The sequence below is a fragment of the Pichia membranifaciens genome (genome assembly GCF_001661235.1).
Source record: "Pichia membranifaciens NRRL Y-2026 unplaced genomic scaffold PICMEscaffold_8, whole genome shotgun sequence".
Lineage (NCBI taxonomy): Eukaryota > Fungi > Ascomycota > Pichiomycetes > Pichiales > Pichiaceae > Pichia > Pichia membranifaciens.
Window position 1 is genome coordinate 151691 of NW_017566989.1, and position 12188 is coordinate 163878.

The 12188-nt window shown below is 46.4% G+C and overlaps 8 protein-coding genes across 8 annotated transcripts; 4 read left to right on the plus strand and 4 right to left on the minus strand.

Moving 5' to 3' along the window:
* Positions 1 to 143: 143 nt before the first annotated feature.
* Positions 144 to 947, minus strand: PICMEDRAFT_74839 (hypothetical protein; the record flags this gene model as incomplete). Its single annotated transcript, XM_019164889.1, has 1 exon — positions 144 to 947. The coding sequence occupies one exon, from the start codon at positions 945 to 947 to the stop codon at positions 144 to 146; it is 804 nt and encodes a 267-aa protein (XP_019015345.1).
* Positions 948 to 1260: 313 nt separating this feature from the next.
* On the plus strand, positions 1261 to 3196 carry PICMEDRAFT_37425 (hypothetical protein; the record flags this gene model as incomplete). Its single annotated transcript, XM_019163085.1, has 2 exons — positions 1261 to 1417; positions 1461 to 3196. 2 exons carry the CDS (start codon positions 1261 to 1263, stop codon positions 3194 to 3196), a joined length of 1893 nt encoding a protein of 630 aa, XP_019015346.1.
* Positions 3197 to 3207: 11 nt separating this feature from the next.
* On the minus strand, positions 3208 to 3688 carry PICMEDRAFT_18484 (hypothetical protein). The gene has a single exon (XM_019162016.1). It carries the CDS (start codon positions 3627 to 3629, stop codon positions 3381 to 3383), a length of 249 nt encoding a protein of 82 aa, XP_019015347.1. The 5' UTR covers positions 3630 to 3688; the 3' UTR covers positions 3208 to 3380.
* A 716-nt stretch (positions 3689 to 4404) lies between these two features.
* Positions 4405 to 5224, plus strand: PICMEDRAFT_18486 (hypothetical protein). Its single transcript, XM_019162017.1, has one exon. The coding sequence runs from the start codon at positions 4457 to 4459 to the stop codon at positions 5204 to 5206; it is 750 nt and encodes a 249-aa protein (XP_019015348.1). The 5' UTR covers positions 4405 to 4456; the 3' UTR covers positions 5207 to 5224.
* A 228-nt stretch (positions 5225 to 5452) lies between these two features.
* PICMEDRAFT_74843 (hypothetical protein) lies at positions 5453 to 8512 on the plus strand (the record flags this gene model as incomplete). Its single annotated transcript, XM_019164890.1, has 1 exon — positions 5453 to 8512. The coding sequence occupies one exon, from the start codon at positions 5453 to 5455 to the stop codon at positions 8510 to 8512; it is 3060 nt and encodes a 1019-aa protein (XP_019015349.1).
* A 200-nt stretch (positions 8513 to 8712) lies between these two features.
* PICMEDRAFT_74844 (hypothetical protein) lies at positions 8713 to 9060 on the minus strand (the record flags this gene model as incomplete). Its single annotated transcript, XM_019164891.1, has 1 exon — positions 8713 to 9060. The coding sequence occupies one exon, from the start codon at positions 9058 to 9060 to the stop codon at positions 8713 to 8715; it is 348 nt and encodes a 115-aa protein (XP_019015350.1).
* A 264-nt stretch (positions 9061 to 9324) lies between these two features.
* PICMEDRAFT_18487 (hypothetical protein) lies at positions 9325 to 9983 on the plus strand. The gene has a single exon (XM_019162018.1). It carries the CDS (start codon positions 9415 to 9417, stop codon positions 9844 to 9846), a length of 432 nt encoding a protein of 143 aa, XP_019015351.1. The 5' UTR covers positions 9325 to 9414; the 3' UTR covers positions 9847 to 9983.
* A 227-nt stretch (positions 9984 to 10210) lies between these two features.
* On the minus strand, positions 10211 to 12046 carry PICMEDRAFT_74846 (hypothetical protein; the record flags this gene model as incomplete). The annotated part of the gene is made up of 1 exon (XM_019164892.1): positions 10211 to 12046. One exon carries the CDS (start codon positions 12044 to 12046, stop codon positions 10211 to 10213), a length of 1836 nt encoding a protein of 611 aa, XP_019015352.1.
* Positions 12047 to 12188: the final 142 nt, after the last annotated feature.

Genomic DNA, 12188 nt, shown 5'->3' on the forward strand with positions numbered 1-12188 from the left:
ATAAAGGTCAAGGTCTCCACGACTTATCGTTCCAAAGCTGAGCATGGATCTCTTCTCCATCTTCCTGTTTGGTAAATAAACAAAATTCTCGCCACTCTTCACAAGACGCGGTGTCCAAATCGGGAAGTTTTCGCCCTGCTGTTTCATGTTTCTTCTTCGTAGACAAGAACTGTGTCAGAAGAAGAGGAGGAGGGAGCTGAAGACCAGTGGCTGAGCAGCCGAGAGCCGGCATTGGACGGCTGGCTGAATCCAACCTGCGAGGGCGTTAGAGTTGTCCCGTAGACTGCATGTTCGAGCAGTGAATCTAGCATGAAGGTCGCGAGATGGTGGCGACGGTACTTCTGGCTGACAAAGATGCGGGAGACTCCTAGCTGAAGCTTCAATGGCGGTCCTTTTCTATCCACCGCCGACGTGCTGACGTGCATGCGGTATCCCAATAGGAACGCCGATAATGGCGGCGGTGGGTCTGTTGTAACTATGCCGATGAGACGGTGGTTGCCGCCTTTTGCCGAACGAGCACTGGACACCAGAAGGACAACTTTGCTTTCCACTGGACGCTTTTTCCAGCTGTTAGAGCTGTTTGTACTGTTGAGCCACAGCTCATTCACGTGCTTGAGCATGTCCGAAACCACTCTTACTATCTGCGGGTCAACACAGGAGACAATAAAGCACTCGATCTTCTCGCTACTCCAGCTACTCTGATTGCCGGAATATTCGACTTTCATGCCATGCGATAGCAACTTGGTGTATGTTGTCTTAGTTATTTTCAGACCCGAAATTTTCTCCTCGTGAAAGAGACGATGTTGTTCTTCAGATTCTTTCACACGAGAAATGTACTGGAAATTGCATTCTGGGCACGTGACCTGTGTCAATTTCCTTGCGGCGAAAACTGACTGCACAAGCTTTGGTCTCTTGCTGCCCACCAATGACCTCTTTTTCCCTGCCATGACTGGGTAAATGATAAGCTCAGACCAGTTTACATGTGTTCCGGATGCTTCGTTCGAAGGAGAAGCCCGACGTCCCGTGTTCATCAGATGAGAGGAAACACAACAAAAACATTGACGCGACTTGGACCGAAAATTTTTCATGCACAAAAAGGCGATTTTACTGATAAAAGTTGCTTCGGAATAAGAGGAAAGAAGGAGAAACATGTTTCTGTAAGCTCAATACAGCCAAGTTAACCAATACAGCTCATATAGCCCAAACAAACACTCACACACAAGAAGAAATACCATGTTTTCCAAAGTTATCAGACGTTCCATGCACTATGACGCAGAAGTCGCTTCCAAATTATCGAAGTGCACATACCATCCCGTTGTTGTAGTCGGTGGTGGCCATGCCGGAATCGAAGCCGCCACTGGCTCTGCCCGTACCGGTGTACAAACCACTTTGGTCACTCCTAGCTGGGAAAACGTTGGTGCCACCAGCTGCAACCCTGCATTTGGGAGGCATCGGAAAAGGTACATTGCTTAAGGAAATCGATGCCCTCGATGGGGTATGTCCGAGAATTGTTGATGAGGCCGGGATCCAATTCAAGATATTGAACAGGTCCAGGGGGGCAGCCGTGTGGGGGTATCGTGCACAGATAGATAGAGATCTCTACCTGTCTGAGATGCAGAAATACATCAGAGGTTATGAGAACCTGAATATTGTGGAAAATAAAATTGAGGATTTGGTGATTGATTTCAAGGACGCAGATCAGTTGGGACGACCACGTGGGGTGGTGAAAGGAGTAGTGTTGATGGATGGGACGATGATGAAGTGTGACAAAGTTGTCATCACTACGGGGACATTTTTAGGAGGAGAGATACATGTTGGATTGAAGTGCTGGCCAGCAGGCCGAATAGATGAGATCTCCAGTTTGGGGCTAAGCAAGACGTTCAAGAAGATTGGATTTATGATGGGAAGGTTGAAGACAGGTACGCCACCTAGAATTAGTGGAAAGAGTATAAATTACGATCTTGTTTCAAAGGAGTACGGAGATGATCCGCCTGAACCGATGAGTTTTCTCAACGAGAGGCCGAAGATCAAGGACCAAATACTGTGTTACGGAACGTACACTACAGAAAAAGTGAAGAGCCTCGTGTTGGACAATTTAGAGAAGACTTTCCACATCAGAGAGACAGTGAAAGGACCTAGGTATTGTCCCTCATTGGAATCGAAGATGCTCAGGTTTGGCGATAAGCCGAGGCATAGAGTCTGGCTTGAACCGGAAAGTCTAAACCAAGAAGAAAATGATATTGTGTACCCGAACGGTATTTCAATGACGATGCCGGAGGATATTCAATATGAGATTTTAAAGAATATCATTGGTCTTGAAAATGTGAAGATGCTGAAGCCTGCATATGGTGTGGAGTATGACTACATCGATCCTAGGGAGTTGCACCGGACGTTAGAGACGAAGCTCATTTCGGGCTTGTATTTAGCCGGCCAGATCAACGGTACCACAGGATATGAAGAAGCAGCCTCTCAAGGTATAATTGCTGGCATCAACGCGGGTTTGCATCAGAAGGATAATGGTAAAGAGCTTGTTCTTGACAGGTCCGACGGTTACATTGGCGTCTTGATCGATGACTTGATCACCAAAGGTGTGGAGGAGCCATATAGAATGTTCACTTCCAGGTCTGAGTTCCGGGTCAGCGTGCGTGCCGATAATGCCGACTTGAGGCTGACGGAGAAGGGCAGAGAGCTGGGCTGTGTTCGGGATGAGAGGTGGGAGCTCTATGTTAAGGACAAGGCTCTCTTCGACTACAGTGTGGAGAAGCTGAAGGACTTCAAGATGAGCTCGCAGAAGTGGGATGGAAGGCTTCCTGCCGTGAGTATCGGCAATGACTCCAAGTTGAAGTCTGCGTACGAGATCTTGAAGTACCAGGGTTCTTCTATCAATGACATCCTCGAAGTTGTCGGAGACGAGAAGCTCAACAAGGAGATGAGTTCGCGGATCAAGATGAAGGTGACTGTGGAGGGCAACTACAGCGGGTACATCAAGAAGGAGAAGGAGTACATACGGGCCTTCAAGGCCGACGAGAACTTGAAGCTTCCTGTCGACTTCGACTACAAGAGCATATCGTCGTTGTCGAGCGAGGTCATTTCCAAGCTCAACCACAACCGGCCTGAAACGATAGGACAGGCCCGCAGAATCCAGGGCGTCACCCCTGCCGCTATTTTCGAGCTGTACCGTATCAGTCGAAAGTGACCGAACCCGAATCCGCAACGTAACTTGTATATAGTGATCTATTAGTTATAGACGATAGATATAAAATGAGGAGGTGTGCAATGAACACCAAATAAATAAGTAGGACTTGTGTGTGGGGGTGAAGAAATGAATAATAGTAGAATGACTAGAAGAGTCAGAGTATGGACCGTTGGCGTTGCGACCACTACTGCTTGACGAGCATCTCATTTCTCTTCTGCTCGTCGATCCGCTTGAACGCGTCATACTGCGATTGCACCGTGGCAAACCCCAACGCTGTGTTTCTCCACTCGTTGAATGATTCCCTTATACCAAGCCCAAGGTTTCTGTCGGCCTCCCACAACGCAAACATGCCCACCAAGGAGGCTGCCGCAACAGGCTGTCTGATGAAGAAGAAGAGGAGGATCGCAGGTCTGTAGGTGACTAAGAATGGCATTGTTTGTTTGTGTGTCTGGTGCTGCTAGATACCGCAAGATCAAGCTTCCGTTCGTGAGCTCTTTGTCTGTGTGTGTGCCTTCAACATCGTCATGAGCTTTTGATATGGCTCTTTTTCTTTTATTTCCTCCTCTGCAGGAGGGGAGTGAGGAAAAAAGTGGGGCCAAATCCTGGTGCACGGATGGACAAACAAAAAGGTCGATCGACTTAGCTTACGTAAGTAAAAGTCGGCACGTGACTACATGAACCGGGCTGATTTGTCCATTTGGCAAAGGCTGGAAACAGCATTGTACAAGAGAAAGACGGTATAGTTGGACCAGATTTGCCATTTGCAAGAAGGATTATCATGGCGAAACGTGTGGCTAGTATTTTCTCAAGGTTTTGTAGTGAGTTGGCGCCGACAACTGGTGTCGGGAACATGTGCTCTCGTCGGGTTCCGAAAGTGGAAGGTGAGTGCCAGCTATATCCTGTTGGAACGAGCCCACGGCATCTGTGGCGTGTACCGGTGCCGTCAGTAGAAGTGCGTGTACAACGGAGTGTTCTCTCGGCTGGGTTTCCCTCCGTACAATCGCCGGGAGTCTGCGGAATTAACTCCGAGAGGGTCTTCGGGGTAGATGGCGAGCAGTGTTTCTCGGTCAGCACGGCTCTGTAGTTGACCTTCTGCTGCTGCTTTGCTGTGGGGACCAATTGACAGCTATCGAGGCACACACAATCACAAACACAACGATGACATCCAACACAGACACCGACAACGAGTACTACAAGAACTACAACCCGTCTGTGGCGTCGACGCACAACTGGCGGACGGTGCACACATGTCTGCCACAGATGGAGCAGGCTCTCCGCAGCAGCAGGGAGATGCGGATCCTCGACGTCGGCTGCGGCCCCGGCTCGATCACGCACGACGTGTTTGCCAGCTACGGCGAGTCCAACGCGGTTGTCGGGCTCGACACGCCGGCCGAGTTGATCCAGGCGTGCCGGACCAAGTACTGCAGCGGCGGCGACTCAGCCGTCGACACGACGAACCACAACACGCTCAAGTTCGTGCAGGGGTCCGCGTACAAGCTTCCGTTTGCGGACGGCGAGTTCGACATCGTCTATTGCCACCAGGTGTTGATCCATTTGAAGGACCCCATCGCCGCCGTCAGGGAGATGCTGCGGGTCTTGAGGCGCTCGGAGGGCAATGCGCTTTTGCCTTCGTATCTCTTTGTCTGCGAGGGAGAAAAAAGGTCTTTCTTTTTCCACCCGTTGAGCTACCAACCGACCCTCACTGAGTATTTGAACGTCGAGGCGTCCAAGTACACGAGGGAAAGCTTTGGCCTCGGCCTACTCGAACTCTTCAGGTCTGCCACGGAGGACTCGCTACGCCACCCGAAAAGTGTCTCCTTGGACACCGTGTCCTGGTGTATCAGCGACGAGGCGTTGAAAAAGCACTTCGCTTCGATGTACGTCGACAGAATAGCCTCCCGGAAAGACGTCCCCGACGTCCAGCGCTTCATCGACGCGTGGACAAACTGGTCCGAGGACCCTGTAAGCGCTGCTGCAGCCATGAACGGCATCTTGATTGTCGTATACTAGCCTTCCGTAGCCGTGTATTCCGTTCCCCAGACAAAGAATACGAGTCTATATTTCCATTGCCACGGCCTATATATTTTTTTTGTCGAATTTCTCATTATCTCAATTTTTTCCGTTTTTTTCTCCTCTCCAACGTGATGAACTTCAACAAAAATATATACACCTCGGAACAGAACGTGTGTGTCAGAAGTACCACCAGAAAATACTAGACGGACATTGGACACGCCACGGACGAAGCACACAGCGAAAATGGATGTTTCACAGCTGCATGATTGCTTTCTGGGCTCTTTGCAGGCAGACCCTGAGATCAGAAAGCATGCCGAAATCGAGTTGAAAAAGTTCAGCAGTTCTCCTGGCTTCTTGGGAGCATGTTTGGATATACTCTCCTCTGCCGACGTGCAGCCGATTGTCAAACAATCATGTTCGATCTATTTCAAGAATATGATTGTGAAATTTTGGACTGTGGGCTCCGTCATAGACAACGATGAAAGACCGATCATCAGAGAGAGATTGCTTGTCATCATGACGAAATTGGAAAAGCCGTTAAGAAACCAGCTCTTACCGGCCCTCAACCAGATAATCAAGTTCGATTACCCAGAGCAGTGGAGCAATCTTTTGGAAAACATTCTACAGTTGATAAATAACTCAAACAACGACATCAACTCACTCTATATCGGCATCTTCTGTTTTGCAGAACTTTGCAGGAACTTCAGATGGAAGCATAATGATAAGAGACACCAGTCACTCGATCCCATCATTACCAATTTCTTTCCCAGCTTGCTCAACATTGGTCAACAATTAGTGTCAGACGAAAAGTTGATAAACTCTTATGAGGCTTCTGAGATCTTGAAGTTGATCATCAAATGTTACAAGTTCGTCACGTACTTGGATTTCCCAGAACCATTGCAGGAAAACCAAGCCTTGGTCGACTGGATCACTTTCCATGTACAGATCATCAACACCAACTACAGTCCAGATACCGTCATTGGATGGATTAAATCACAAAAATGGGCTTATCACAATATTTATAGGCTCTTCCAAAGATACGGTACCAAGTCTTTGAGTTCCAAATTGCAGTATGACACTTTCAGAAATAACTTCAGGGAAAATGTCTTGCCTCAGTTGATTACTGTGTACATCGAAAATTTGAGAAAGTGGTCTTCCAACGAAAAATACATCGCAGATTCTAGCATGTACTATTTGATCTCCTTGATCGAACAATGTTTGCTTAAGAAGGCGACGTTCCAGATGATCGAACCACACTTCAACTTTTTGATTATCGAAGTTTCCTTCAAGGTTTTCAATCCTAAAGAAGAAGACCTTGAGCTGTTTGAAGACGAACCTGAGGAGTATATACATAAAATCTTTGAGATCATCGACGATAACACTGCAGAAGATGCACTACATTCATTCCTTTTCACTTTGGCTGAGAAAAGAGTGGACTTTTTGGTTCCAATGTTCCAGTACGTTGTTTCCCAATTCAGCGAGATGAGTTCCAAACCAGAAACCCTTGAAATTGCGAAGGCCAAGGAAACGTTGATGAAGTTCTTATCTCCCGTTTCTTACAAGTTATCAGGCCCTTCAAATCCCGTGGCTACTGAAATTGAACCATTTTTGAATAACTTCATAATACCAAACTTCAATTCTAATTTCCAGTTCCTAAGGGCCAGAGTTTGTAACTTGGTCTCGAAGTTTGATACCTTGGATATTAAAGACTCCATCACAACAGAAAATTTGTTCAAAGGTATCATCTCATGTTTTTCGAATAACGAAAATGGACTGCCTGTCCAAATTGAAGCTGCGCTGGCAATACAATCTTTCATTAACTTGGACGATTTCAAGAAATTGCTCGAGAACTTGATTTTACCCACAATGGAGAAATTGATGGAACTTTCAAATAACTTCGATTCAGATATTTTACCTGCAGTCATGCAAGAATTGGTCGAATCTTTCCCGGAGAAGTTAGAGCCTTTTGCCGAGCAACTCATGGAGCAATTGTGCTTGAAATTGACCTCTTTGTTGAGATCGATTGGTGAGATGTACAACGCAAGCATCGATGATTACGATGACGAATCCGCTGCGAACGACAAGACCTCCACAGCATTGGGTATTTTGAACACCATGATTACAATTTTATTGTATTTTGAGAACTCGACAGAAATTATTGGCAAACTAGAGGTCCATTACTCAAAGGTCATCAAACTAATTTTCAATGATAAAATCGAAGACTTCTACGCTGAGGCGGGCGAATTGATTGAAAATACCCTTTTTCTCACTAGAAGTGTTTCACCTATAATGTGGTCTTTATTTGGGGACTTCATTTCCTGTCTCATGGATGATGAGGATATCACTCTATATCTAGAAGATGCATTACCTTCTTTGAAGAACTATCTTATTTATGGAGGCCAAATCATCAAAGAGAATGCCGAAATACAAGAGTCGTTTTTCAAGTTGATTATGTGTGTGTTTCAAATGGATTTCGAGGAGAGCGACAACTTCGGTACCAACGATTTGATTTATGTTGGAGACTTGAGTACAAATTTTGTACTAGCTCTTGATTTCCACACCAGTGCCAAGTACCTCCCTGTTTTGATCAATTACTCGTTGAAGTTTATGTGCGAAGTGTCCGAGAGACTCAAGGCCAAGAGCAAGAAGTATATCATCCAGCTACTAGACGTCATTGTTGCGTCCTTGGTGGTGGATCCAAATACCACGTTGAAGACATTAATAGAAAACAATCAGCTGGAAAACTTCCTGGCCAGCTGGCTCGAGTATTCCCAGAAAATGAAGCGTGTTTTCGACCTCAAGTTGTCCATCCTAGGATTCATTTCCTTCCTCAGTATCGACATGAACTCGCTCAACTCAATGATGCTCACGAACATGCTAGGTGCATGCGGTGGGAGCATTACGAAAATACTCACCGAGATACCTAAGGCCATCAAGGAGTTGGAGAAGAAGCGTGCCGAATACACAGACAAGAGCTGGGCAAACGAACAGACGTATACTATTAATGCTCTTGGACAAGAAGACGAGAACGTTGGTGGCGACGTCCCAGGTGAGGACGATGGTGAGCTAGACTACGAACACTTATTTGCCGACGGAGCGAAGTTCGACTTCATGGTGGACGACAACGAGCTAGACGAGGATCCGTACTCGAACACAAACCTGGACAAGGTCAACATTTTCCAGGAGTTCCAGAACTTTGTGGTCAAGACCCAATCCAACGAGGCGGACAAGTATGCTCTTATTTTCGGAGGGTTGTCTGACTCCGACAAGCATGCCTTGACCACCATACTAAGCACTCTATAGAACATCCCCGTAACCTATCCTATCTAACCATGCATCGTGCATATAATACATACATAATGAAGAGGGAGATGTCTGCACTCCCGGTCCTGGTCCTGGTCCCGGTACCCGTTTGCTTCTCATGAAATCTATTCATATTAAACAGTATATAATCCCTATTTATAAAACGTAGCATAATAGTATGTATCCTGGCTCTTCTGCTCTCAGAAAAGCTGCTTCAAGAGGTAGAACAACGGCAACACGTAGTTCTTGCATCCATACACAAACAACATGACCAACACAAGGCCAATTACACTGCACACGCAGTTTTCGAAACGTGTCATCACAAACGAGGGAGTCGTGTAGTAGAACATGCCAATGAGGGTGTCGCTCCACCGTTTCAATGCTGGCTTCGACTTGTACGAGACAGGCAGAGTCTCATGCTGTATGTAGACCTTTGTCATGGTGTGCTGTGTTGCGCAAGCCTGGTTGTTATCCAAAGGGTCGTGTGTGTTGCTGTAGATCAACATGTTGGTTGTCTTTATCAGCAGTATCATGTCACAATAAGGCATTTTCTGGAAAGAGAAAAGGAAAAAGACTCCAAAAGGACGATCGACGTAATATCACGTGATTCAAAAGGGTTGAAAGTTAGCCCTCAGTATACGCACGTGCTATAAAAAAAAATTTGCGTGACTGTTTTTAGGCTTTTTTCCAGGTTTCTCCTTGCGTCCCTCTCTGGCTCGCCTTTCCGGAAGAGAGAGGGGCTAGAGCCACTTGATTCTTTTTCAGTCCAACATGTTTTCGACACCCTAGTGATTACGGAGTTTTTACGATGAGTGGATCTTGAAGGTGTTTCGTTCTTCAGCAAACTGACCGGATAATTATCTGAGGAAGAAGTACACCTTAAACCAAACCAGCAAAACATAATGTCTGACGTTGAAGAACAACCACAAGTCGTTGAAGAGGAAGTCGTCGTTGAAGAAGAAGCTTCCGTCACCCTTGAAGACTGTATCAAGAAGGTTCTCAGAACCGCTCTTGTTCACGACGGTTTAGCCAGAGGTTTGAGAGAAGCCACCAAGGCTTTGACCAGAGGTGAAGCTCAATTGTGTGTTCTCTGTGACGCTGTTACCGAAGAAGCCATCACCAAGTTGGTTGAAGCTTTGTGTAACGAAGGTGACAACAAGATCCCATTGATCAAGGTCTCTGACGCCAAGCAATTGGGTGAATGGGCTGGTTTGTGCCAGGTCGACAGAGAAGGTAACGCCAGAAAGGTTGTCGGTGCCTCTTGTGTTGTCGTCACCAAGTGGGGTGCTGACTCTGAAGAAAGAAACATTCTTTTGGAAAGTCTTTCCCAATAATTGTGCTGTATATGACATCTTTTATAATATGATTATTAGAGAATAAAAAAAAGTATAGTATAGTTACACATCATCATCGGAGTTATTACTTAGTTATCAACATGAACGGTTGGTGATCGGCCATACGCGGTATCATCGGGGAGGACATGTCTGTTCTCGTTTCCGTTTCCGTTTCCGTTTCCGTTTTTTTTTCTTTTAGTTTTCGTTTCCATTTTTCATATTCACTTTTATTAATACGTCTGTCTATCTATCTATTTTATCAGACTGAATTAGAGTGAAAACGGACCCGAGTGACCGATTCGCCAATCGATTGTTCTATTCATTTATTCTGTTTTGTTTTGTACTTTTTTAGCTTAGTAGTTAATTAGAGCTCGAACTCCAAGTCGCCCGATTGACCCTCCTCGGATTCGTCAAGAATAGCTTGTTCGTTATCGTCCATTTCCATATCCATATCCATCGCTGTCTTCATGTTATTGAAGTCGTTCATCTCTTTCTCGTCCTCGTCGTCCTCGAAGTCGACGTCAAAAAAGTCGACATCATCTCCGACAATTTCCCTGTAGAGTTTCTTTGCCTCCTCGATGATCCCATCGTAGGATAGTTCGCTAGAGGGCATATTGGAGATTATTATCCCGTCCTTGGTCGTGGCAATCTCGTCGCTATAACCGTATCCTCTAAAAGATTCGGCTTGGTCCACAATGGTCAACTGCGTAAACTCTAACTTCATCACGTACCGCAACTTCTCCTTGGCTTTGAAATTCTGCAGGCTCTGACTCAACTTGAGGGTGCCCGAAGGCGTCAAGCCCAATTTGTTTTCGTTCACCATCGTCAGGTCTCCCTCGTCAAAGTCTTCAAAATCGAAGTTACTCTCTCTGAGAATACTCTCTTCCATCTTCTTCAGTGCGCAGTTCAAGTCGTGCTCCGCAACTGAGTTTGTTGTGGGAGCAATGGTGTGCAAGTACCAGATGCATTTGCCGTCCGGACAGCAGCCTGTTCCAGCACCCATTATCAAACATTCTACCGGGTATTCGTTGTTCGAGTTTAAGGATTTAGGAGGGAAAACGACAACCGAAGCCGATTCTCCCTCGTTGAACCACTCGCAACATGGTTTGTCGACAATGATGACCATTCTTGAGATCTCGTGCAATTTCTTTCCCAAAGACTCCAACTTCTCCTTCGATTGGTTCAAGGAAGAGACGACTCTTTCGTTGATTTTGATTTTGGAGCCGTCGTTCAAGTTGGCAACCTTCGACTCAGCATCATAGTCGACCAATTTTGTATTCAACTTATAGATTGTACCAGCAACTGCAGCAGATCTACAAAACCCTTGAGAAATTTCCCCCGGCCCTCCAAACTTCGAGTACACCGTTGGAAAGTTCCCGTAGACGTTCAAAGACAGAAGGTATCTTCTAATTCTTTCTAGCCCGCTGATGGTGTCGATATTTGGGTTGTTGACCAAGCCCAACGTGTATATGAGCTCGTTGGAAAACTTGTCCTCCAGTTTGAAAGTCTTCGAGAGGTATTCTTTCAAAGTGAGCACCTTGTCTTCCTCCTTGATAGCCGCCAAGTAGTCATCACCAACTATGAATTTGAGAAACTTCATTAATTTCCTCTTCGCCAAGAGATTGAGCGACTCGTCGGTGAAAATGTCCTCTTTCGAGCTCACCAACTTGCCAAAGGAGTTGTCTTCAAACGTGTGGAAGTCGCTCAAGCTCTGGAATTCCAAGTAGTGGTATACTCTGGATTTGATGAGCAAGCTCAAGAGGTTTGACTTGGTGAATAGGATCTTCGGAGATAGGTCGATGCCGTAATCTCTGGAGACGATCTTGAAGTCGTGGTCGTTGATGTCGAGCTTGATGTTTTTGTAGTTCTTGAACCCGGTCTGCTGCATCTTCGAGTTGATGAACCAGCTCTTGATCTGCTCTATCGTCAGCGTAGCCGAGTTGTCGCCATAGTACTGGTTCGAATCGATGTGGAGCACCTTGCTTCCCTGCCACGACAACGCAGCCGCCAAAATGCTCTCAATGAGCCCTGTTCCGCAGATTAGAACGTCGCATTCGAGGTCATCCGGCAACGACTCCATGTTGGGTTTTTCGATCCCCTGGAGTTCCGGGATCACTGAAGGTCTTCTCGAAGAGAAGGCCGAGACCGAAGAAGGTCTGCGTTCGACTATCGAAGGACGGCGGTCCGTGTAAGAGGTCATCTGTGGCTCGCTGCAGATGGGGTGGGATGTGTGAGAAACGCCAACGAAAAAGGGGTGTTCGAGATCTGGGGAGTCAAGTCAAGTGCAGTGTTCCGGTACCGGTTCCTGTTTTGCTTTCAATCCTCAGGCTGCTCTGCGGAAA

Coding starts and splice junctions, on each gene's coding strand:
- PICMEDRAFT_18484 (XM_019162016.1), bottom strand. CDS start 3,629: ATGCCATTCTTAGTCACCTACAGACCTGCGATCCTCCTCTTCTTCTTC.
- PICMEDRAFT_18486 (XM_019162017.1), top strand. CDS start 4,457: ATGGAGCAGGCTCTCCGCAGCAGCAGGGAGATGCGGATCCTCGACGTC.
- PICMEDRAFT_18487 (XM_019162018.1), top strand. CDS start 9,415: ATGTCTGACGTTGAAGAACAACCACAAGTCGTTGAAGAGGAAGTCGTC.